At 53.9% G+C, this 22,962-nt stretch overlaps 1 protein-coding gene across 1 annotated transcript in view; it reads right to left on the bottom strand.

The window, feature by feature from the left end:
* The window catches only part of FARP2 (FERM, ARH/RhoGEF and pleckstrin domain protein 2), a 68,837-nt gene extending 46,186 nt beyond the window's left edge, over positions 1 to 22,651 (bottom strand). Inside the window, exons 1-2 of the mRNA XM_040972395.1 lie at positions 22,585 to 22,651; positions 13,101 to 13,306 (exon numbers count right to left, since the gene is read on the bottom strand). Coding sequence (XP_040828329.1) covers positions 13,101 to 13,280 — 180 coding nt within the window. The 5' untranslated portion in view covers positions 13,281 to 13,306; positions 22,585 to 22,651. The remainder of the gene's footprint in view (positions 1 to 13,100; positions 13,307 to 22,584) is intronic.
* Positions 22,652 to 22,962: the final 311 nt, after the last annotated feature.

Here is a 22,962-nt window from a genome sequence, read left to right as displayed (position 1 = left end):
GCAAGCTACAAGGGCTGTTCTGGGTAAGCCCCCGCAGGAAGCCCAGACATCCATCTGGCCTTTCAGTAGGTGTGAAAGCCCTCTAAGATAAAACTCAGAGGCTGAGATGCCACCACAGAACTGGTGCAACACTGGAAGTGTGTGCACCCCGAGCTCGGCACGGTGCAGGGCGGCTGTGGACAAGTGTGACCTACACGGAGGCCATCTACAAATTTCTGCAAAGGCAGCGTGCCCTCCTGAACCCAGCAAGCCTCTGCTGGAACTCCTGATCATATGAAGTACGCGGTCTGGACCCATGCCGCCAGCAACCTGCTGCACTCAGGTCCATCCCAGAAGCACAGCTCAGTATGGGAACAAGGCTTCCAGTTCAGACAGATCTCTAAAAGCAACATTTATTTAATATTTATTTATATGGAAGGCAGAACACCAGAGACAGGAGTCAGTCACACACTCACACATCTTCTGTTGACTGGTTCGCTCCCCAAATGCTTGCCAAAAGTTAGAAGCACACACCAGTCTGGAAGGCCAACAGACCAATCAATGAAAGGCAAATTGCCTGTAATCTACAAATAACTGAAAAGCCTGATACGCTTTTACTATCCTATGTTATTCCAAAATGGGTTGGGAGAGCAGAGAAATCTTCCACCTTCTTAGAGCATGTGAGGAAGATGTTAAATATAACCTATCAAGATTGTAACAGGTAACTTACAGACAGCAGACTAGAATTTGCATTACACATTAGCAAAAACTATAAAGGCATACAGTGTTCCAAGAGTCACCCTGACAGCCTCTTGACAGGAGGTCATATGCACAGAGCAGGAGTGGAGCAGGAGGACAGGAGGAGGCTTGTATCTCAACCCTGAAGACTCCCGGATCCTCACCAAGGACTACCAGTATGTGCGCCAAGGACTATATCCCAACAGCCAAGGAGACCACGGGGAATTGGAGTGCCCTCGTAGGCCAAGAACTCTGAGGTCATCCATTCCCTATTGAATCTCCCACACGGGATGGAAGAAGCCCAGATCCTTCCTCACAGGATCTAATGTCATCAGAACAACAGCCAGGAGCCCTGAGCAGTCCTCAGAAACAGAACAGTAAACTTCCTTCCAGACACGGGAGGGGAGCTTTCTCCAGTCCTAACTCAATTCCAACTTTGGCTCCCCACCCTCTCTTGCAATGACCATCAGGGTCACTCTGGAAGCCCCCAAAATTAGATCAGATAAACAGAGACGAATGAGGAAAGATTAAAACAGACAGGAAACAGTTTGGACTCCCATATACCTAACTAGGTAGGACACAAAGATTAGTTACTCCTCACTAAGGTATTGAACCCCTCTTAAAACTGTTCTGCTCCTCAATCGTCAACATATGGCTTGTTAGCGGTATACACCTGTTTGGACTATCCCAAATTGTGTGTAGTTCAGTAGAAATCATACTTGAATACTTAAAGCTGCTAAATATATAAATGAAAATAGACATGAGACAGCTGAATAGTACCATATAACTATTTTAAGGTATATAGCTGCCGGTTGTATACAAACTATAATTGAGATATCAATGAAGCAGTTACGACAATGTGGTTAAGAACTTGCATTTTCTAACATACTGGTCATCACTACCATGTCAATTAATTTCATGATGTTGTAAATTGTTGTTGAAATTGTGCAGGGGCTTCTCATCGGAAGGGAAGGTATTCTGCCAGCCCTACTTTTAGACTAGGGATGGTCTCCCAATGAAACTGTTGAATTTATCTGGACAGTAAGATGTTAGACTCCGTTCATGGTCCATGCCCACAATGAAGGAATCATGACTGCTTATGATCTGTACTATTGTAACAATATGGAGGAATTCAATATGGGGTGTGGGCTTGGGGAGGGGCTGGGGGAATCCCAGAGCCTAAGAAACTGTGTCATAAAATGAAATAAATGTAGTTTAAGAGGAAAAAAAAAAATTTAAGGTCCGGCATGGTGGCCTAGTGGCTAAAGTCCTTGCTGGTTCAAATCCCAGCAGCTTCACTTCCCATCCAGCTCCCTGCTTGTGGCCTGGGAAAGCAACTGAGGACAGCCCAGAGCCTTGGGACCGTGCATCCGAGAGGGAGACTTGAAGGAAGCTCCTGGCTCCTAGCACTGGCCGTTGCAGTCGCTTGGGGAGTGAATCAATGGACGGAAGATCTTTCTCTCTGTCTCTGCTCCTCTCTGTATACCTGACTTTGCAAAAAAGATACATAAATATTTTTAAAATTATTATTATTAACATTATTATTATTACTTTATTTAGGGCTGGCATGATGGCCTGGTAGATCCTCACCTTGCAGGTGATGGGGATCCCATATGGGCGCCGGTTCTAATCCCGCCAGCTCCACTTCCCATCCAGCTCCCTGCTTGTGGCCTGAGAATGCAGTCGAGGAAGACCCAAAGCCTTGGGACTCTGCACCTGCATGGGAGACCTGGGAGTGGCTCCTGGCTCCTGACTTCGGATTGGCTCAGTTCTGGCCATCACGAACATTGGGGAGTGAACCAATGGGCAGGAGGTCTTTCCTTCTCTCTGTGTATCTGACTTCCAATTAAAAAAACAAACAGACAAACAAACAAACATAGTGGAACAGCTGGGACACGAACCAGTGCCAAATGTCAGGACCTGGAAAGGACCTATTTGCTTGAATTACTCTGCTGGGCTGAAAATCTACAGCTCTAAAAACATAGCTCAAAAGGTTAACAAGAGAGGAGCTGGGACCAGGCAATCAAGAAGTAACTTCCTGGGGGCTGGATGCAGAGACATGTAGAGATGAGGAGGGACATGAAGGAATCGGAAGTCACACGCTGTGCCCTGTGCACACTCAACCTCACACTGTGCCCTGTGCACACTCACACTGTGCCCTGTACACTCACACCTCACAACTGTGCCCTGTACACACTCACACATCACAACTGTGTCCTGTACACACTCACACCTCACACTGTGCCCTGCGCACACTCACACCTCACACTGTGCCCTGTGCACACTCACACATCACAACTGTGTCCTGTACACACTCATACCTCACACTGTGCCCTGTACACACTCACACTGTGCCCTGTACACTCACACCTCACAACTGTGCCCTGTACACACTCACACCTCACACTGTGTCCTGTACACACTCATACCTCACACTGTGCCCTGTGCACACTCACACTGTGCCCTGTACACTCACACCTCACAACTGTGCCCTGTACACACTCACACCTCACACTGTGTCCTGTACACACTCATACCTCACACTGTGCCCTGTGCACACTCACACTGTGCCCTGTACACTCACACCTCACAACTGTGCCCTGTACACACTCACACATCACAACTGTGTCCTGTACACACTCACACCTCACACTGTGCCCTGTACACACTCACACCTCACACTGTGCCCTGTACACACTCACACCTCACACTGTGCCCTGCGCACACTCACACCTCACACTGTGCCCTGTGCACACTCATACCTCACACTGTGCCCTGTACACACTCACACCTCACACTGTGCCCTGTGTACACTCACATCTCACACTGTGCCCTGTACACACTCACACCTCACACTGTGCCCTGTACACACTCACACCTCACACTGTGCCCTGTACACACTCATACCTCACACTGTGCCCTGTACACACTCACACCTCACACCGTGCCCTGTACACACTCACACCTCACACTGTGCCCTGTGTACACTCACATCTCACACTGTGCCCTGTACACACTCACACATCACACAGTGCCCTGTACACACCCACACATCACACTGTGCCCTGTACACACTCACACCTCACACTGTGCCCTGTACACACTCACACCTCACACTGTGCCCTGTACACACTCACACCTCACACACTGTGTTCCCTCACATATTGCCTCCTGTGCTTCCTCTAGATGCCAGTGAAACAGTATGGCTGACAAAGCATTTGCAGCATTCTGTATGTGACACTATACACAGAGAGGCTGGACAGAGGTGAGGACACCATCTGGGGAGACCACCTTCAGCAGTGGAATAGCGGCCTAGCAGGAGTTCCCAGAGTTCTCCTCCCAGGCCTCCTCCCAGCCCTGGGGCTTGCCATACCGGCAGGTGCAGCAGGCCAGTCTGAGATGGCTCATCCCCAGTTTTGGCATTTGCCAGCAGGTGCTGCAGCCTGGTTCAGCCCAGCCTACCCTCCTCCCCCAGTCCCAGCTCCTGATGGCTGGTGCAGTACCCTATCCTACTTCCAGCTCTCAAGTGAAACAGGCAGGTGTTGAAGCCCAAACCTGGCCTGGCCTACACCCCATCCTGGTTTTTTTTAAGATTTATTTATTTTTATTGCAAAATCAGATATACAGAGAGGAGGAGAGACAGAAAGGAAGATCTTCTGTCAGATAATTCTCTCCCCAAGTGACCACAACGGCAGGAGCTGCACTGATCCAAAGCCAGGAGCTAGGAACTTCTTCTAGGTTTCCCATGTGAGTGCAGGGTCCCAATGCTTTGGGCCGTCCTCGACTGCTTTCCCAGGCCACAAGCAGCGAGCTGGATGGGAAATGGAGCTGCTGGGATTAGAACCAGCGTCCATATGGGATCCCGGCGCATTCAAGGTGAGGACTTTAGCTGCTAGGCCACGCCGCCAGGCCCCCATTTTGGATCTTAATCATGCCAGTAATATGGATTGATCCAGCCTGACCTGCTTTCAGCTTTGGCTCTCATGCTCACCAGTGGGTGCTACAGCCTAGGGGAGTTCCGTTATCCCCCTCCTGGATCCATTGCCAGACCAGATTTTACATGTGCTTGTAGGTGCTTCAGCACAGCCTGGCATGGCCTCCTCGTCTTAGCTCATGCTGGTAGGTGTTGCATCCTGACCCAATCCAGCTTCCTCCCAGCCCCAGCTTTCCAAGTGTATGAGTTCTGCAATCCAGCCTGGCCTGCCATTAACACCAGCTCCTGTGTAAACCAGCAGGTTCTGTAGTCTCACAGAGGTGAGCCCACAAATTCCCTACAGAATCTGCCCTCAGACCTGATCATTCCACATTCTGCTCAGTGCTGCAGCCAAGCCTGACATGGCCTACACCCTGCCCCAACACTCACGGTTGGGTACTGCAGCCTAGCCCACACTCACGGGTGGGAACCGTAGCCTAGCCCACACTCATGGTTGGGTACCGCAGCCTAGCCCACACTCACGGGTGGGAACCGCAGCCTAGCCCACACTCACGGGTGGGAACCGCAGCCTAGCCCACACTCACGGGTGGGAACCGCAGCCTAGCCCACACTCACGGGTGGGAACCGCAGCCTAGCCCACACTCACAGGTGGGTACGGCAGCCTAGCCCACACTCACGGGTGGGTACGGGAGCCTAGCCCAGACAGGCATGTCTCTAGCCCCAGCTTTCATGGGTGCTGACGGGCAGAGGACAATGCTACTCAGGTCAGCCCAGGTCTCCTACGTGTGTTGGTGCCTTGGCCTGACTCAGACATGATCTCTGGTTTCTCCTCTCTAAACCACTCTGTCTCTGCTCCTCACCTACCTGACAGTGCAGCGGCCTGGTTTGTGGAAGCCCCCAAAGTCACCCCTTGCCTGCCAAACATACCCTCAGTGGCCCCCACTCCGACATGTCACCAGATTCCTCACCAGGCAATCTGCAGCCCTTCCCCACTGTACAGGGTGCAGTATCTTTTAGGGTCTGGGCACATGTTCCCACTAGCATCCTTCACATATCTTTAAAATAAAACAAACAGGACCCAGTGTGATAGCATAGTGGTTAAGGTCCTCGCCTTGAATGCGGCGGGATCCCATATGGGCGCTGGTTCTAATCTCGGCAGGTCCAATTCCCATCCAGCTCCCTGCTTGTGGCCTGGGAAAGCAGTCGAGGACGGCCCAAGGCTTTGGGACCCTGCACCTGCGTGGGAGACCTGGAAAAGCTCCTTGCTCCTGGCTTTGGATCGGCACAGCACCGGCCCAGCCACTTGGGGAGTGAATCATCTGACAGAAGATCTTCCTTTCTGTCTCTCCTCCTCTCTGTATATTTGCCTTTCCAATAAAAATAAATAAATCTTTAAAAAATATTTAATTTTATTTATGAGGCAGAGTTACAGAGAGAGACACACAGAGATCATTCCCAATGGCCACAATGACTGGAGCTGAGCCAGTTTGAAAACCGGAGCCAGGAGCCTCCTGCCCGTCTCTCACAGTGGATACAAGATGAGGATTAGAGCCATCCTCCACAGCCATCCCAGGCCATAAGCAAGGGGCTGTATAAGCAGACTTGGACCAGCATCCATACAGGACGCTGGCACTGCAGGCAAATGATTAGCCTGTGCTAGGTATGGTGGTGCAATAGACTAAGCCTCTGCCTATGGTGCCAGCTTCCCATATGGATGCCAGTCCATGTCCCGACGGCTCCACTTCCCATCAAGCTCTCTGGCTTATGGCCTGGAAAAGAGCGAAGGGCAGCTCAAACCCCTGGCTCCCGCATCCTAGTGGGAGACCTAGAATAGGCTCCCGGCTTTGCATTGGCTAACTTCTGGCTGTTCTAGCCACCTGTCTCTCTCCCTCTCTCTCTCTTTAAAACTTTTTCCATTTTTTAAATTATATTTTTGACAATCTTTACATAGTTAATTAGGGTAAAAATGTTCAAGGGCTACAGGAAAGTAGGTAAGACTATTATTTCCACATTGGTTCCTTCATGCATCTGAGGTAAAGGGGGATATTAAGGGAGAAGCCCCACCCAGTCTCCCACCCACCCCACGTCCCCAATGTGGGGCATGCTCCGAGGGTCTTGCTCAAGTGGTTTTGATAGTTCAACGTTTCTGAATTGCTGCCAATCTCACCACAAACAATAGACAACCATGCTGGCATTACTAGTTCAGTTAACACAGATTTGGCATAAACCAGGCCGAAAATGCCTGTTGGCAGCGTGGCATTTGCCTAGGTGCAAGGCAACCCAGGCGGGTGCCTGCAGCTGCAGAGAGAACTAAGAGAAGGATACTGGGCCAAGTCCTCCCATGCTGACGCAGGCACATTGCTGGGAACCCACAGGCACAGCGGCCACAAGACACCGCCTGGACAGAGGCCCACAACAGCCTCTTTATCCTTTGTGTGCAGGGCCGTGGGCAGGTCTTGCTGCTCTGTCCTGGGCCCACGCACAGCTCTCCACCAAGTCACTGCTGCCCACATCTCGACTGAGACTTCCCTCTGTCAGAATGAGATCAGCGCTGAGGTCCTTCTAGAATATTCTACCTTACAGTGGAACCACAGTGAGAGCTCTTGGGCCACTCCCTGCCCTGAGGCTGTGGCCCAGCACACACAGGAACAACTGAGGTTCAGGCAGCAGTCCAGAGGCACAAGACCCCTTGCACGCATCTACCTCCAACACCCTAGGAAACAAGCTGCCAGCTCCAGGCCAGGCCTGGCCAGTTCTGGCTGGGCTGTCCACCCACCCTGCTCTGCCCCCTGCTGCCCCCACTCAGCAGCTTTTACTCTTTCGTTGCTGTGCAGAAAGCAGCCCAGCCCCTGTGGAGTCAGGGGCCCTGCCGAGTGCCTCTCCTCAGCCTAGGCTCAGCTGCCCTGGTGCCTCACTTCCCAGTGACCCCTTCCTAGGAGTGAGTCCCCTGCATCTCAGGGGTGTTTCTGTTGTTTCCCAGTCCAGGAGCGGGCACCTGAGCCAGCGTCCCCCTTCCTAGGAGCCAGCACGACTGTGATGGAGTTCCTGCTTCCGGCTGCATCCTGTCCCACTGTTCCACTTGCAGTCCACCCTGCCAATGCATCTGGGAAGACAGCAGTGGTGGCTCAGGCAGGCCCTGCTCCTCATGTGGGAGACCAGACGGACTGCAGACCTCAGGCTTCAGCCTGGCCCACTCTGGCTTTTGCAGACATTTACAGGGTGTCAGTGGGAGAAGAGTCTCTGTGCCTCCGGCTTTCAAATAATAAAAATAAAAGAGATTCTCATATTTATAGGAAGAGATTTTTTAAAAAGGAATAAAAACAAAAAATAAAAAAGGATAAATTGAAAAGATGGCTTCCAGAAATCAAATCTTACCAAAAGGCCTGACACACCAAATGGAGAACAGCTAGAGGGAAATTGAACTGAAGTTGCTCTTGGAGGGGGAGTTGAGAACCCAGGGGTCCTTGCCACAGGAGGAAGGGGCTGTCTGGGGAGTGGGTGTGAAGACCCTGAGGTGGGGGAGGGACTGCCAGGGAGTGGGTGTGAAGACCCTGAGGTGGGGGTGGGATCATCCAGGGAGTGGGTATGAAGACCCTGAGGTGGAGTGGGTGTGAAGACCCTGAGGTGGGGGTGGGGCTGCCAGGGAGTGGGTGTGAAGACCCTAGGTGGGGGAGCGGCTGTCCAGGCAGTGGGTGTGAAGACCCTAGGTGGGGGAGGGGGATCTGGGAGTGGGTGTGAAGATCCTGAGAACCCAGATGTTCCTGTACACAAGATGGTGGCAAATGTCATTTCCTTGACCTTTTGCTAGAATTGTTCAAAAGCATAAAGAAAATAAACAACAAAAAATATAAACTCTCTTTTTAGCAAAACTAGGGATCTCCCACATCCCCAAACTGATGGAGGCAGCCAAGAGCTTGGGAGCTGGCCTCAGCAGAGGGATACAGGAGTGGGATTGGGCATCGGCAGCCAAGGTTAAGCCTGGCTCATTCTGGCCTGGCAAACTGAGGCAACGGGCTGGAAAAGGCAGAGTACAGGCAGTCATCACGCAGTCTACATGCCAGTCTGGGGCTGGCCTCTCTTAGCTCTCTGCCAAGGAGAGCCTCTTTACGGAAGCAGACCAACAAACAGCTCTGCAAACAACTTTTCAACACGGGGCAGAAACAGAACAGGCATGCTGGGCGGACACTCAGTCAGAAAACGCTGCTTCCTGAAAATGAGGCTGTGACTCAACTTCCACCTTGATGTTTAAAGTTAGGGGCCCAGCACAGTGCCTAGCAGCTAAAATCCTCGCCTTGCATGCACTGGGATCCCACATGGGCACTGGTTCCAATCCCGGCAGCCCTGCTTCCCATCCAGCCCTCTGCTTGTGGCCTGGGAAAGCAGTCGAGGACGGCCCAAAGCCTTGGGACCCTGCACCCACGTGGGAGACCCAGAAGAGCTCCTAGCTGCTGGCTTTGGGTGGGTGTGCCTCTGGCCGTCCTGGTCACTCGCGGGGGAGTCACTGGACGGAAGATCTTCCTTTCTGTCTCTCCTCTTTTGTATATCTGACTTTGCAATAAAAAAAAATAAATCTTTCATAAAGTTAAATAAAGTTAATACAATTGCTTCTGTATTACACTGAGATGAAACAGGTGCTCATGGATGTCGATGTGTCCAGGAGCACACACACAGTGGGGCGACGCAGGACACGGGTGCCTATGCGTCCAGGAGCACACACACAGTGGGGCGACGCAGGACACGGGTGCCTATGCGTCCAGGAGCACACACACAGTGGGGCGACGCAGGACACGGGTGCTGATGCGTCCAGGAGCACACACACAGTGGGGCGACGCAGGACACGGGTGCCGATGCTTCCAGGAGCACACACACAGTGGGGCGACGCAGGACACGGGTGCCTATGCGTCCAGGAGCACACACACAGTGGGGCGACGCAGGACACGGGTGCCTATGCGTCCAGGAGCACACACACAGTGGGGCGACGCAGGACACGGGTGCTGATGCGTCCAGGAGCATACATATTCTCAGCATACCCTATTTGGGTTTCCCATGACTGCCAGTCCAGTGGGGGTACTTGGGGAAGGCCCTAAGTATTCGGACCATCTCTGCTGCCTTTCCAGGCACATTAGCAAGGAAATGGACACAATGGAGCAGCTGCGACTGTGTGTTCTTATGGGATGCCAGTGTCTCTGGTGATGGTCTTAATCTGAAGTGAAACAACGCTGACCCTAAAAGCAAGCTGCTGTTGTTCTGATCGGAAAGGCAGTTATAGAGAGAGGAGAGATGGGGGAGGAAGAGAGGAAGGGTTAGGGTTAGAGAGAGAGAGGCCTTCACAGAGAGAGGCCTTCCACACACGGGTTCACACCCCAGGTGATCTCAAAAATGCCCTGGAAAGACATGGCAGCTCTTGAGGGAGAAGGTGAAACCAACAGCAGGGAAGCAGAGCTGCAGCCACTGCTCAGGAAAGTGTTCAGCCAAAGGGAACCCCACTTCACTCATGAGCAAGACACATTACAGCCAGAGTGGGGGCAGTAAAGCCACTTCCTAGAGCCTGCAGCCCCAGAGCAGTCAGAGCCCGCATCCATGACCTCTGACCCCAGAGTAGTCACAGTCCTGACCCACGACCCCTATACCTAGAGCAATCACAGCCTAAGCCCTGAGCCCTAAGCCCTGACCCTAGAGCAGTCACAGCCCTCATCCATGATCCCTGTCCCCAAAGCAGTCACAGGGCTGACCCATGACTCTCGTGTCCAGAGCAGTCACAGGGCTGACCCCTGTCCCCAGAGCAGTCACAGCCCTGAGCCCTGACCCCCGACCTCAAATCCTCCTATCTCCCAGGAGTCTCAGCTCCCCGGCTAAACTGTGCCTGAGGTGACAGTGCCCCTCAAAGCTTTGCTTCTCCAGTACATTTCTGCAGAAGAACCAGCAAGGGCATGTGGCCTATGGAGGACAGAATTCTGCAGCGAGTCTGCTGCTCAGGCCCAGATGTGTGGGTGAAGCCAGCCCAGCCAATTCCAGAAGGAACACATAGTATGTGGAATTTTTAACTATATGTATGTGCCTTTTAAAAAAAAATCTTCATTTTTAAAGGCAGAGTGACAGAGAGGAATTAGGGACACAGCGATGGATTTTCCAATAGTTAGCTCATTCCTGATGGCCACAACGCCCTGGACTAGGCCAAATTGCAGCCATTCCAGTCCTCCATATTTGTGCAAGTACCTGGATCTGACATGAAGCAGCTGGGACTCAAACTTGCGCCCCTAAGGAGTGTGGCATTGCAGGTATGCCTCAGTTCCAACCATGCTATTAAGTTTTGGAGTAAGGCAAAACTTAATACAGCTACCTGTGCAGCTGTAGGGGATGGGACGCTGGACACACACCCAGTGTGGAGCACAGCTATGCAGTCCACTGAGTTGCAGCACTCCTAAAAGGCGTGTGTCAGCGTGAATACATTAGAGATGCCCTACTCCAAGCCAGCACACGTGGCAGCTGCTCTCTCCCATGGGACTCTCAGCAAGGACATGGCCAGAGATGCCCCACTCCAAGCCAGGACCCACAGTGGCTGCCCCCTCCCACGGGACACAGAGATGCCCCACTCCAAGCCAGGACCTGTGGCAGCCGCCCCTTCCTGCAGGCAAGGCCTCAGCACAGACAGGTTCCGCAGCTCTGAGTCAGCAATGCCCCGTGAGCCACATTTGATCTCCTTTCAGATAAGGCTCGGCTGGAGTCCTCCGGAGCTGCAGGCAGCCAGGGCCTCTGCAGCTGGGGGCCTCGGCTGTCCCTGCATCCTTGCCTGTGGTGCAGTCTTCTTATTTCGCCCAACTTGTTTTTTTTAAAGGACTTTTAAAAAAAGGTTTATTTTTATTGCAAAATCAGATATACAGAGATAGGAGGAGAGACAGAGAGGAAGATCTTGTCTAATGATTCACTCCCCAAGTGACTGCAACGGCCGGGGCTGCACCGATCCGAAGCCAAGAACCAGGAATTTCTTTCAGGGTCTCCCACGCGGGTGCAGGGACCCAAGGCTCTGGGCCGTCCTCCACTGCTTTCCCAGGCCACAGGCAGGGAGCTGGATGGGAAGTGGAGCTGCTGGGATTAGAACTGGCACCCATATGGGATCCCGGGCATGTTCAAGATTAGTACTTTGGCCACTAGGCCACCATGCCGGGCCCTTTCCCTCAACTTCTAAACACAACTCCCCAAGCAAAACACCTCCAAGAATGTGCAATGCTATTTAAATGCTACTTACTTACTCAGAGGCAGACAGATCTCACATCACTGATGTTCTCTCCAAATACCTGCAATAGCTCCCAGGGTGCTGGGAACACACCCAGCTCTCCCAGGGGACAGCAGCCACCTCACCCCCGTGCCACCACTGGCCAACATTCGGGATCTGCATTAGCAGGGGCCAGCTCGCTTCCCAGCTGCCCACCTCTGACTGAGCTCCCTGACAAAGCACCTGGGGAAGCAGTGGAGGATGGCCCACACACTTAGGCCCTGGCGCCCATGACGGAGACCCGGAGGAAGGGCCTGACTTCGGCCTGGCTCAGCCCTCACCAGTACATCCAGTTAGAGAGAGAATCGGTAGATGGGAGATCGTGCGAGTGTCCTAATCTGTCTATACCTCTGCCTTTCAAATGAATCTTTTTAAAATATTTATTTTCATTTCATTTGAGAGTCAGAGAGAGATCTTTTATCTGTCAGTTTACTGCCTGCGTACCCACAACAGCCAGGGCTAGGTCAGGCTGAGGCTCTAATGTGGAAGGCAGAGACCCAACACGGGAGCCATCACTGCTGCTGCCCACCAGGCACAGGCAACTGGACTCGGGGTAGAGGGCCACTAAGACATGCTCCTTGGGCCCGGCGCAGTGGCGCAAGTGGTTAAGGTTCTAGCGTTGCACGCCCGGGATCCCATATGGGCGCCGGTTCTAATCCCGGCAGCCCCGCTTCCTTTCCAGCTCCCTGCCTGTAGCCCGGGAAAGCAGTCGAGGACGGCCCAAAGCTTTGGCACCCTGCACCCGCATGGGAGACCTGGAAGAAGCTCCTGGCTCCTGGCTTCGGATCGGCATAGCATCGACCGTTGCGCTCACTTGGGGAGTGAATCATCGGATGGAAGATCTTCCTCTCTGTCTCTCCTCTCTGTATATCCGCCTTTCCAATAAAAAAATAATAAAAATAAATCTTAAAAAATTAAAAAAAAAAAAGACATGCTCCTTGTACAGCCACCCTGAACATCACCCAGGGAATTTACTACTGGGGGGCTCTTCAAGTGTTTCTGCTGCCCACAGTTCTGTTGAAAGCGCCTGCTCCAATCCCAAGGGGATCCAGAGCAGAGCCAAGACATAGGGGGTGGCTCCATCCCACAGGAAGGAGACCAGGGCCACGCAGGCTGGCTGTCCCCAAGGAACTCCCCCAGGTCAGCCGAGACCTGCCCGCCCGCCACGCAGCTCACCTCAACGTTGAACGCTTCTACGGTGCCGTCCAGCAGCTTCACTCCAACCTGCAGCTGCTTCTCCCGCAAGGCAGGAAGCTTCTGCCCAGGCTCAAGAGTGCTCACACCCCCCGGGGCCTGGGTGCCTAGGCGTGTCCCGGCTGCCTGCAGGACTCTGTAGGTCCCCGCTATCTCCCCCATTCTCTGCCAGCTGAGAGCGAGGAACCCTGTGAAGCAAAAGAACACACACTGTCACGTTGTCTGGATACTAAGTCACACCAGAAACAGCCATGAGTCCATCACTGCATCGGAAGAGTCACAAACCACTCTCTCCTGTTGACACACGCTCAGGCGGAGCAGCCGGTGATGGCAAGCAGCAGTCTCGGGACCAGCACCCCAGCGGCCCCCTGGGTCAGGTACACGTATGAACCAGCAGTGACACCATCACTGCACTACGCAAAGGCAGGCGCCCGGGCAGACTCCCATCTCCCTCCACCAGCCCAGAGGTCCCCATGCTGGCAGCACTGCGTGACCCGGTGTGCACAGCAGTGGCTTCCACCTGTGCTGACTGTGCAGTGTAGACAGTGACTAGGGCAGAGAGACAGGGGTGGGCGGAGGCTACAGCCGTGACTGTGCTGGCTCTGCATTTCCTGTGGCTTTCCCAATACCTGCCTCCCCAGGGTGGGGTGGATGCATCAGATCTGCAGGTGACTCAGCAGGGCAGTGTGTGACTGCCTGGATGAGGACACAGGACTAACGCCCCTCTCTGTAACCATGCTATTAACTCCCACAGTCCACTGAGCAGATGACAACTCCAAGCATGCCTGAAGGTCAAACAGCGGCCAGGCTGTGCCAGCCCTTGCCATGGGGAGCGAGGGGGGCTGCTCCTGAGAGAATACCAGCTCAGCTGGGACCTGTGTGTCCTGCTTTCAATTACACTGTTACCCATGGGCAAACAAGCTTCAGAAAAACGTTTAACAGCAAATAAAATGGCAGAACCAGTGAAGATGGGACAAAAATTCTAGACATTCAGTCAGCAAAGAACACAGCAACTATTTCCCTTTTATCACCTTCAGAAAGTCTCCTGGGGGCAGGTGCCTGCTGCTCGGGCTGCGATGCCCACCCCACCATTCTCCTGGGGGCAGGTGCCTGCTGCACAAGCCGTGATGCCCACCCCTCCATTTTTCTGGGGGCAGGTGTCTGCTGCACAAGCCGTGATGCCCACCCCTCCATTCTTCTGGGGGCAGGTGTCTGCTGCTCGGGCTGGGATGCCCACCCCACCATTCTCCTGGGGGCAGGTGTCTGCTGCTCGGGCTGGGATGCCCACCCTGTAAGTGCCCCCGATCCTAGCTTCCTGCTCATGTACACTCTTGAGGTAGCAGTGATGGCTCCACATGGGTCCCTACCACTGTCAGAGACACAGATGGAGTTTTAGCTCAGGCTTTGGCCAGGCCCAGCCCTAGTTATCACAGGCATTTGAGGAGTGAGCCCTTGGACAGAAGTCTCCTGTTGTTCTTATTCTGTGCCTCTCAAATTAATAAAAGAAATAAACATATTAAACACATCTCCCTCTCAGAATCATGTTACTGAGACAAAGGAACCCATCAAGAACACTATACCTTCTGAATTATGTTCAAAAGCTGCTCAGGGACTACTGCCAAGCAGTTCTTGCTACACATCTGAGGCTCAGCATATGAACACAACAAACGGTTCCACCAATTCACCCCGGCAAACAAACCACCACACCCCCTAGGAAAGGGAGGTATCCAGGGCAGGCTGGGCTGAGGTACCTGCTACTTCCTACATCCTGTCTGAGCGGGGACAGACGCCATTGACTCCCTCTCGTCTCGGTGCCCACACTTCAGGAGGCAAATATGTGACATGAGCTAACTGCCACAGCTAATGTTTGCTCAACATTTAGGATATTTCAGATCAGAATGATGCCACGACCCATCATGCAATGCACTTCACAGACCGAGGTGACAAACACTAGGCCACGACCCATCATGCAATGCACTCTACCAAGTGAGACACTCTACCAAGGTGACAAAAAGACTAAGACCTCATTCCTTTCTCACACTATCAATATTTAGCATCAGATATTTGGATTTAAGAAAAAAGACCTATTTATTTGAAAGGTACAGAGATGTAAAGAAAGGGCGGGATACACACAGAGAGATCTCTCATCAGCTGCTTCAGTCCCCTAGCGCACTTGCCAAGAGCCATGGCTGGGTCAGGCAGCAAGGAGTCAGGAGCCTCAGCCTCACTGTCCATGAGGGTAGCAGGGGCCAAGTACTTGGCCAGCATCTGTCAGATACCTAGGTACATCAGAAGGAAACTGGATGGGAAGCAGAGAAGTCACAAGTGGGACTGTCACGCCCATGTGGGACAGTGTCGTAGGCGGAGGCTTAACTTACCACGTCACAACGCCAATCCCTCCGTGAGATTTTAGGACACCAAAGCATGGTCTTTCTCATGTCATGTCCACAAACATAAGCTGACTGAGCAGGAACTGCACAAGTAGAGATGTCGACCTCCTTGCCACGAGGGTTCTAACAGCCAAGCTGTCAGCCAGGGCGGCCTGCACTTGTGCCCTGTACAACCCACCGGCCCTGCATGCTACAAGAACTTGCAAATATGTCTGTGTGCTTAAGGGTGAAATATTTTGGATAATGTACTTTGTATTTAACACTGCTTCGAGTCTCCCAAGAGCAGAACAGACGATGACACACTTCTTGGCTCAAAAATAGTGAAACCCTCTTCTTTTTTTTTTTTCATTTTTAAGATTTAATTGATTTTTACTGGCAAGGCAGAGTTATGAAAACAGAGAGAGAGGTGTCTTTCATCTGTCAGCTCATTCTCCAGATAACTGCACAGGCTGGAGCTGGGAGCCCAGAGTTACCTACGGGCTCTCATGTGGGTGCAGCACAAGCACTTGGACCATACTCCACTGACTTCCTGGGTACATTAACAGGGAACTGGATCAGAAGTGGAGCAGCCAGGACTTGAACTGGCACCCATGTGGAAAGCCAGTGTTGGTAGAGGCTTAACCTTCAATGCCACATGCCAGCCTCAAAGAGCAAAGCCCTCTCCCGATGTGTGTGGCTCACAGGGCAACTGCAGGTCTGCACACCTTCGGACAGGGAAATCCACAGCCTGCTTTTCATGGGGTCTGTGGCTGGAGCCTATAGACTGGTTCAACAGGCTGATGTGAAAAGACATATTCACTTTAGGGGCCGCTGCAGGCACCCACGGGACAATCCACATCACTCAGCAAGAACCACTCAGCTCTCAGGGAGACCCAGACTCATGCTTTGGATTTTCAGGAGCCTGAGAAAGCAAAGGGCCCCCACGGGCAGGCAGCATCGGGACTGCGCATGCCGGTCAGCCCTGGCCTCGACACTCAACACTGTGTCCAAGGGCTCCCTCAGCTGCCGCTGGCCTGATAGCACGTGAGCATCTGTGCTGAGGGGATCACGTGAGCTTCTCAATGACCACTCCAGAGGAAGCACCGGCAGGCCGCCAGGGGTCCTGGGAACTGGCTGCGGGCCCCGGCCATGCCCCTGCTCCTGGGAACAGGCAGGACCTGGCTCCAGGCACCCAGCTTTCTCCACACAGATGAAATGCTTCACCATCTTATTTCCTCTGAACATTTCTGGTCACAGGTGTATTTTATGTAGTCCTGCTGACGACAGCTCGGCCCCTTTGGGCTTACTGCCATGGTAATTAACAGAGCCTGCCCTCCATCTCTGTGGAGCACTCATCTAGGTCTGCTGTCATGCTGGGCATCGCCTGGCATCAGTGCGGGCATGGGCATTCTACTTGTGCTGTCTGCCGTGGACCTCAAACTGCTGCTAGAGGTCGGCAACACCATGGAAATGAAGACTCACTATTTCATTTTAGTTAAATTTTTTTTTTCTTTCTTTTTTCCTTCTCAACCTGTGGTGGACTGTAATAAGGGGAGGTATAATGGAAGTGCAGTGGACATAACTATGTGCATAGGCAGAAAGAGAAGCGTGCTCCCACGCGTGCAACACAAGGATGGTGTCACAGCGACAGAGAAGCCCCTGCATTGTATGACACACTCCCGAGGGCACGCAAGACACCTACCGAAAGACTGGAGAACAATGGGGAAGGGACAAGCAGGGGGAGGGGAACCCCAATGCCTATTAAACCGTGTCACAAAATAAAGAATTGAAAAAGTTGAAGTAGACCAACCAGAAAGCCCTGCTAAGGCTGGCACAGCTCAGAAGTGACCCAGCAGGGCCTGGCCCTAGCGAGTTCACCTCAGGCTGCAAGAGTTGTCCAAAATCCACCCTCTGAGAAACACTCCCGCTGCCTCTCAGGAAAATCCAGGAGCAGAGGAAGCAGAGAGGGCTTGTCCTCAGCTGCCGCCTTCCTCGGAGGGCACGGGTACGCCACCGTGGAGCACGCCGAGCACAGGCGCCCTCCCACCCTGCCCAGCGGCCAGAGGGTGGTGAGGAACAGCTGGCTGGGCGGTCAGCGAGGCGCCAGCGTGGCCCAGCAGCCTGGCGCCCAGCGGGAGCGTGCACGGAGCTCGCCACAGCCTCGGCAGGCGGCAGGCGCAGGGCCTGCCAGCCGCGACTTTGCAGGGCAGTCCCGAGGGAAGTGGGACCAGGTTCCAGGTTCCAAACCCCGTCTCCCCACTCCCTGTTCATCAGATTTTGCTCCGCCCCAGGAAGCCAGGACTCTTAAGCAGCTCACTCCAACGCTGGCCGATTCATGGGATTAGCGGGCCACACAAGACTCTCAGCAGAACCTGGGTCAGCGTCTGCAGCAAAGGTGGAGGGCTCCTGCCAGGGCACCCACAGCCAAGTCCAGTGTCCAACACTCGGAGAACTCACCTCTCCATTCCCCAGTTTTCATGGTTGAAGTTGGCCAGTTTAACATCTGCCCCTGCACGTGAGGGGGCAGGGTCTCCCCCCTGGTGTGCAGGAGGAGACAAGGACACACAGAACCAGGAGGATACTGTGCTACCTTCCATGGAGAGGGGGATGAAGGTATTCGTCCCCAGTCACAGACAAGCCAAAGCCACAAAAAATGGTGCCCCTCTTCCTGAAATGTGAGGGGAAGAGGAGTGGAAAGTGCAGTCCATGTGTTACCCTTGATCTGGGAACTTCATGGGCATCTTTATACAGTCAGAAAGCAAAACGGAAACTAGTGCTTTGGAAAACTAAGCCCCAATCCCAGAGTGGAACAAATTTCCCCAAGTGTATGCCAAAACAGCAGCCATGCCTCAGAACGGGGGCAACTCCAACACCCAGTGAGAGGAAGCCCCAGCACAGGGTCTGGGCCCTGCTTCTCTGGGAGGACACGTCACTTGCCGAGAGCTGTGTGGGCCTTGAGTCCTGAGCCCCATCCTGAGCGTGCAGCCAGCAGGACACGCAAGTGCTCTGTCAGGGAACGCACGGCAAGATCCTGAGACACCATCAAGAGCGGTCAGTGTTCCTTAAATCAGTGTTCATACATGTGAAGGCAGAGTTAGACACAAAGAGAGGTCTTCTGTCTGCTGCTTCACTCCCCAAATGGCCACAACACACAGGACTGGGCCAGGCAGAAGACAGGATCTAGGAGCAGGGGTGCGGGGGCCCAAGCACCTGGGCTGCCATGGGAGGCCTTCCCAGGTGCAAACCCACATGGGATGCTGGCTGTGCCACAGGACGCTCCCTTCTCCCCCGAGGTTATGGGTAAAGGAATATGTCCAGATTCACTTTCATAAAGCCCGTGAGCTGGGCTCAGTGGGAGGGCAGAGAGCTGCCTTGGTCAGTGCTGAGGCTGGACCTAGGCTTTCACACAGCACTTTCCTGGCTTCTGTCCAGGTCTGTGACGTGCACACAAAGGCTCCATGACCCTTGGGAGATTTGCAGCTGGAGTGTGGGTGCAGGGTGCGTTTGGGGGACGGGCAGATACACTCAGCCGACCACACTGTGTGCGGAGGCCGCAGTCCTGCTGCCTCCCTCTGCTGGGTCACTGCTGCTTTCCTCAACAGCCCAGGTGAAACAAACCTGTAATCTAAACACTCTGGAGTTGCCTTTTTGTTCAGATACTGGGGTCTGTTCTTCACTGTTCATCTTAATCTTTGGAATTATATCCAATATCCATCGGGTTGACAAGGCCTTAAACAGTCACAGATTTAATATAAAACCCAGCACGTTTAAAGTTTTAGGATGATTTCCTCCTTTCCAAACACACGGCATTCTCTCCGCTCTTCCCCACTGCCTTACCTGGCACTGAGTGGGGGGACCAGAACCTGCCCCCACAGGGTCAGCCTTGGGTTTCAGGGCCCCTTCCCAACCTCAGACACACCCTCCTTTAAAACTCACCAAAAAGTACAGCAAGACTGCTGCCTCAACACCACCTTGAGGAAGCTGGTTTGTGTCGGCTGCCGGGCTAGGGTCCTTGCTTTGAACGTGCCGGGATCCCATAGGGGAGCTGGTTCTAATCCTCGGCCCCTGCGCCCACACAGGAGACCCAGAACTTTGGCCGGGCTCTTGTGGCCACTGAGGAATGAGCCAGTAGATAGAAGATTACGTTCTTTCTCCCTTCCCTCTCTGTAATTCTGCCTTTCAAACAAATAAAAAATAAACTTAAAAAAATCCTGGTGCCTCTCCCCAGCTATAGGCTGGAAACAGCTGGAGGTCCACAGAAGCAGTGACAGCTTCTTGGGACATCAGGGAAGGAGAGGCCCAACAGCAGCTACACAGAGCTCAAGGTGCCACGTGCAGCACTCAGGTCTGAGCTCAGGGCCAGCGGGCCACGGGCCAGACAGCAGCTCAATGGGCACCACACCCCATCGTGCTGTCAATCTGCCTTTCTAGTAAAAGCAAGTTAAAATAGGGCCCTGCGCTATAGCATAGTGGCTAAAGTCCTCGCCTTGAACACCCGGGATCCCATATGGGTGCCAGTTCTAATCCTGGCAGCTCCACTTCCCATCCAGCTCCCTGCTTGTGGCCTGGGAAAGCAGTCGAGGACGGCCCAAAGCTTTGGGACCCTGCAACCGTGTGGGAGACCCGGAAGAAGCTCCTAGCTCCTGGCTTCGGATTGGCTCAGCTCCAGCTGCTGTGGTCACTTTGGGAGTGAATCAACATACGGAAGATCTTTCTCTGTCTTTTCTCCTCTCTGTATATCTGCCTTTCCAATATAAATAAATAAATCTTTTTTTTTAAAAGTTAAAATACACACGCACACACACACAAAGAGAAAATCTGTGTGAAGGCCTGCAGACATCGTCAATACAACAGTAACCAAGTCTCAAGATGCCAGTCAGCAGAGCAGACCAACGCCAGGCATAACTGTCGTCCTGTTTACCCGCGAGAGGCTGTGCAGGCATCATGACCCGTAGTCCCACTCCTGAGAGTGACGTGCCTGGGCGATTCCTCTCCCCCAGCAACCTCAGTGCAACCGGAGTGAGCGCAGGTGGGGACCCATCCAGCAAGGGACACAAACGAGTCAGTGAGCAGGGCCATCTTACCACTGCAGCCCCATCGAACAGATAAGGTCAGGGCAGCGGCCGGGGTGGATGGAAGGTTGACTGTGTCCAGACCAAACTATGAGAGCAGGCTGGGGCCGAGCTACAAGGGCCACAAGAGGCCAAGCAGATACATAGGTGATCACCAGGAAGTTTATTGTGGGACGTAATTGGAAGACCAGCTAGACAAGCCTGGGGGGGGTGAAGCAAGATTTGTTGATGCCCTGATAGGATTATAGCACCTTTTGGGTTTGGTTTTTTTTTTTAAGTTTTGTTTAATTTTATTGGAAAGGCAGATATTCATAGAGGAGATACAGAAAGATCTTCCATGTGCTGGTTCACTCCCCAAGTTGGAGCTGAGCTAATCTGAAGCCAGGAACCGGGAGTTTCCTCCAGGTCTCTTACGCGGGTGCAGGGTCTCGAGACCCCCAGCCGTCCTCCACTGCTTTCCCAGGCCACAGGCAGGGAGCTGGATGGGAAGTGGAGCTGCCAGGATTAGAACCAGCTCCCCTATGGGATCCCGGCACGTTCAAAGCAAGGACCCTAGCCACTATGGTATAGTGCCGGGCCCTTGTTGTTTTAAGGACATATTTAACTAAAAGTCAAAGTTACAGGAGGGATGCGGGAGAGACACAGGCCTTTCTTCTCATCTGCTGGTTCACATTCTGAATGGCGGGGCTGAAGCCAGGAGCCTTATTGGGGTCTCTCCAGCACTTGGGCTGTCCTCCCCTGCTTTCCCAGGAGCTTTGGCAAGGAGCTGTGTCACAAGGGCAACCCACCTGGGGTGGCTTTAACAGGCTGCACCACAGTGTGGGCATCCCCATGGCTACCGGCCCCATGGGCAGTGGTTGGCCGAGGCCCAGCCCCTAGAGTGGGCAGCAGGCATGAGGGCCGCGCCAGTGCTGGAAACGGTTGCCCTTCTTCATGCGGACAGGCCTTCTCCATTGGCAGGTGTGCAACCAGGCCACAGTGCCTTCTTCCTTATGGGGACCTCCGGGAAACTCCAAGTCTGCTCTGGGCTCTTCCATGCTCTGTGGCTCTGGCCGACAGCTTCCAGGGTCGCCGGCACGAGCTATTCACTCAGCAGCAGGACTCAACCCTTCACTCACTCCCCAGCCGGTGGCTGCCTGGGGGTGTTGGCAGCTTCACAATGCTGCAGAACTTGGTCTGGGGTAGCGGCAGGTGGGGGTTCGGGGAGCTGGGTCCCTGCCACCCACAGGGAGACTAGGCCTGGCCACGGTGGGGATGCGGACAGCGAACCAGAGCGCTGCATTTCCGTCCCTTCTGCCCACACCCACAAAAATTTCCACAGTAAAGGCCAAACATGTCTAGGAGGAAAACCCAACTGAGGCCTGGGTTCCTGCATTTCCAGGCTAACTACCGACGATCCACATACCTGAGGTGACCCCGCTGCCCACAGATGGCACAGCCCATCCCCTTCACGCCTTCTGCAACAGTAACACCAGCTCCACTCCCACCTTTAATAAAGGGCCCAGGACCAGCAGAGCACTGAAGTCGATGCTTGCAGTGCCAGTTGGAGTCCCAGCGGCACTTCCTACCTAGCTCCCTGCTTGTGGTCTGGGAAGGCAGCGGAGGATGGCTCAAGTCCTTGGACCCCTATGCCCGTGGGGGCCCTAGAGGAGCTCCTGGCTCCAGCCTGGCCTTTGTGTGAACCGGCAGATGGAAGCCCCGGCCCTCCTTTTCTCTGTAACTCTGGCTTTCCAACTCTTTTAAGAACAGAAAAAAGGTATAATTTCAGGAAAGGCTGAGAGGAAGACCTGCGGCTAATCCTTCCGGGACGCCACCTGTGGATCCTAATGTTTTCCAGCTCAGCAAACTCTCGTCCTCCCTCGGCCTTGCAGGCCGGACAGGCTGCGCCGGGGCCCCGACTCTTTCGGGGACCCGCCCAGAAGCTCCGCCGGCTGCCCAGGACGTGGACTCTGCCGCCCGCGGCCTGAGCGCGCAGCCCGCCAGGGCCTGGGCCGCCGGACAGCCACCCGCCCCCGGCCCGCTCACCCGCAGAGCGAGGCCTCCTCCGCAGCGGTCGCCGACCTCCCGTCCCTCGCGAGCGCGGCCAGCGTCCACCCGCCCGCCGGCCGCCCCCGCCCCGCGGACGCGCCGGGGATTGGCTTTGGGCAGGCCCTCCTCGGCCCGGAAACACGACGGAGAACTCTGACTGGAGGGCGGCTGGAGGAGGAGCTGGAGGACGCCGCCCGGTGACACGGAATGCAAATCCACACAGGGCAGGGCAGGGCCTAATGCTGGGCGGGACCTCAGCTCCTGGGCAGCACCCAGGTACCCACAACCTCCCCGTGCCTGGCTGCAGGTTGCTGGCCACCACACTGACAGCAAGTACTCCTCCTGGGGCCGCCAAGGACACTGAGGGTCCCCAAA

This window comes from Ochotona curzoniae, unplaced genomic scaffold (genome assembly GCF_017591425.1).
Source record: "Ochotona curzoniae isolate NIBS_2020 unplaced genomic scaffold, NIBS_Ocur_1.0 contig_2294, whole genome shotgun sequence".
NCBI lineage: Eukaryota > Metazoa > Chordata > Mammalia > Lagomorpha > Ochotonidae > Ochotona > Ochotona curzoniae.
This window is presented reverse-complemented; position numbering and strand designations above follow the sequence as displayed.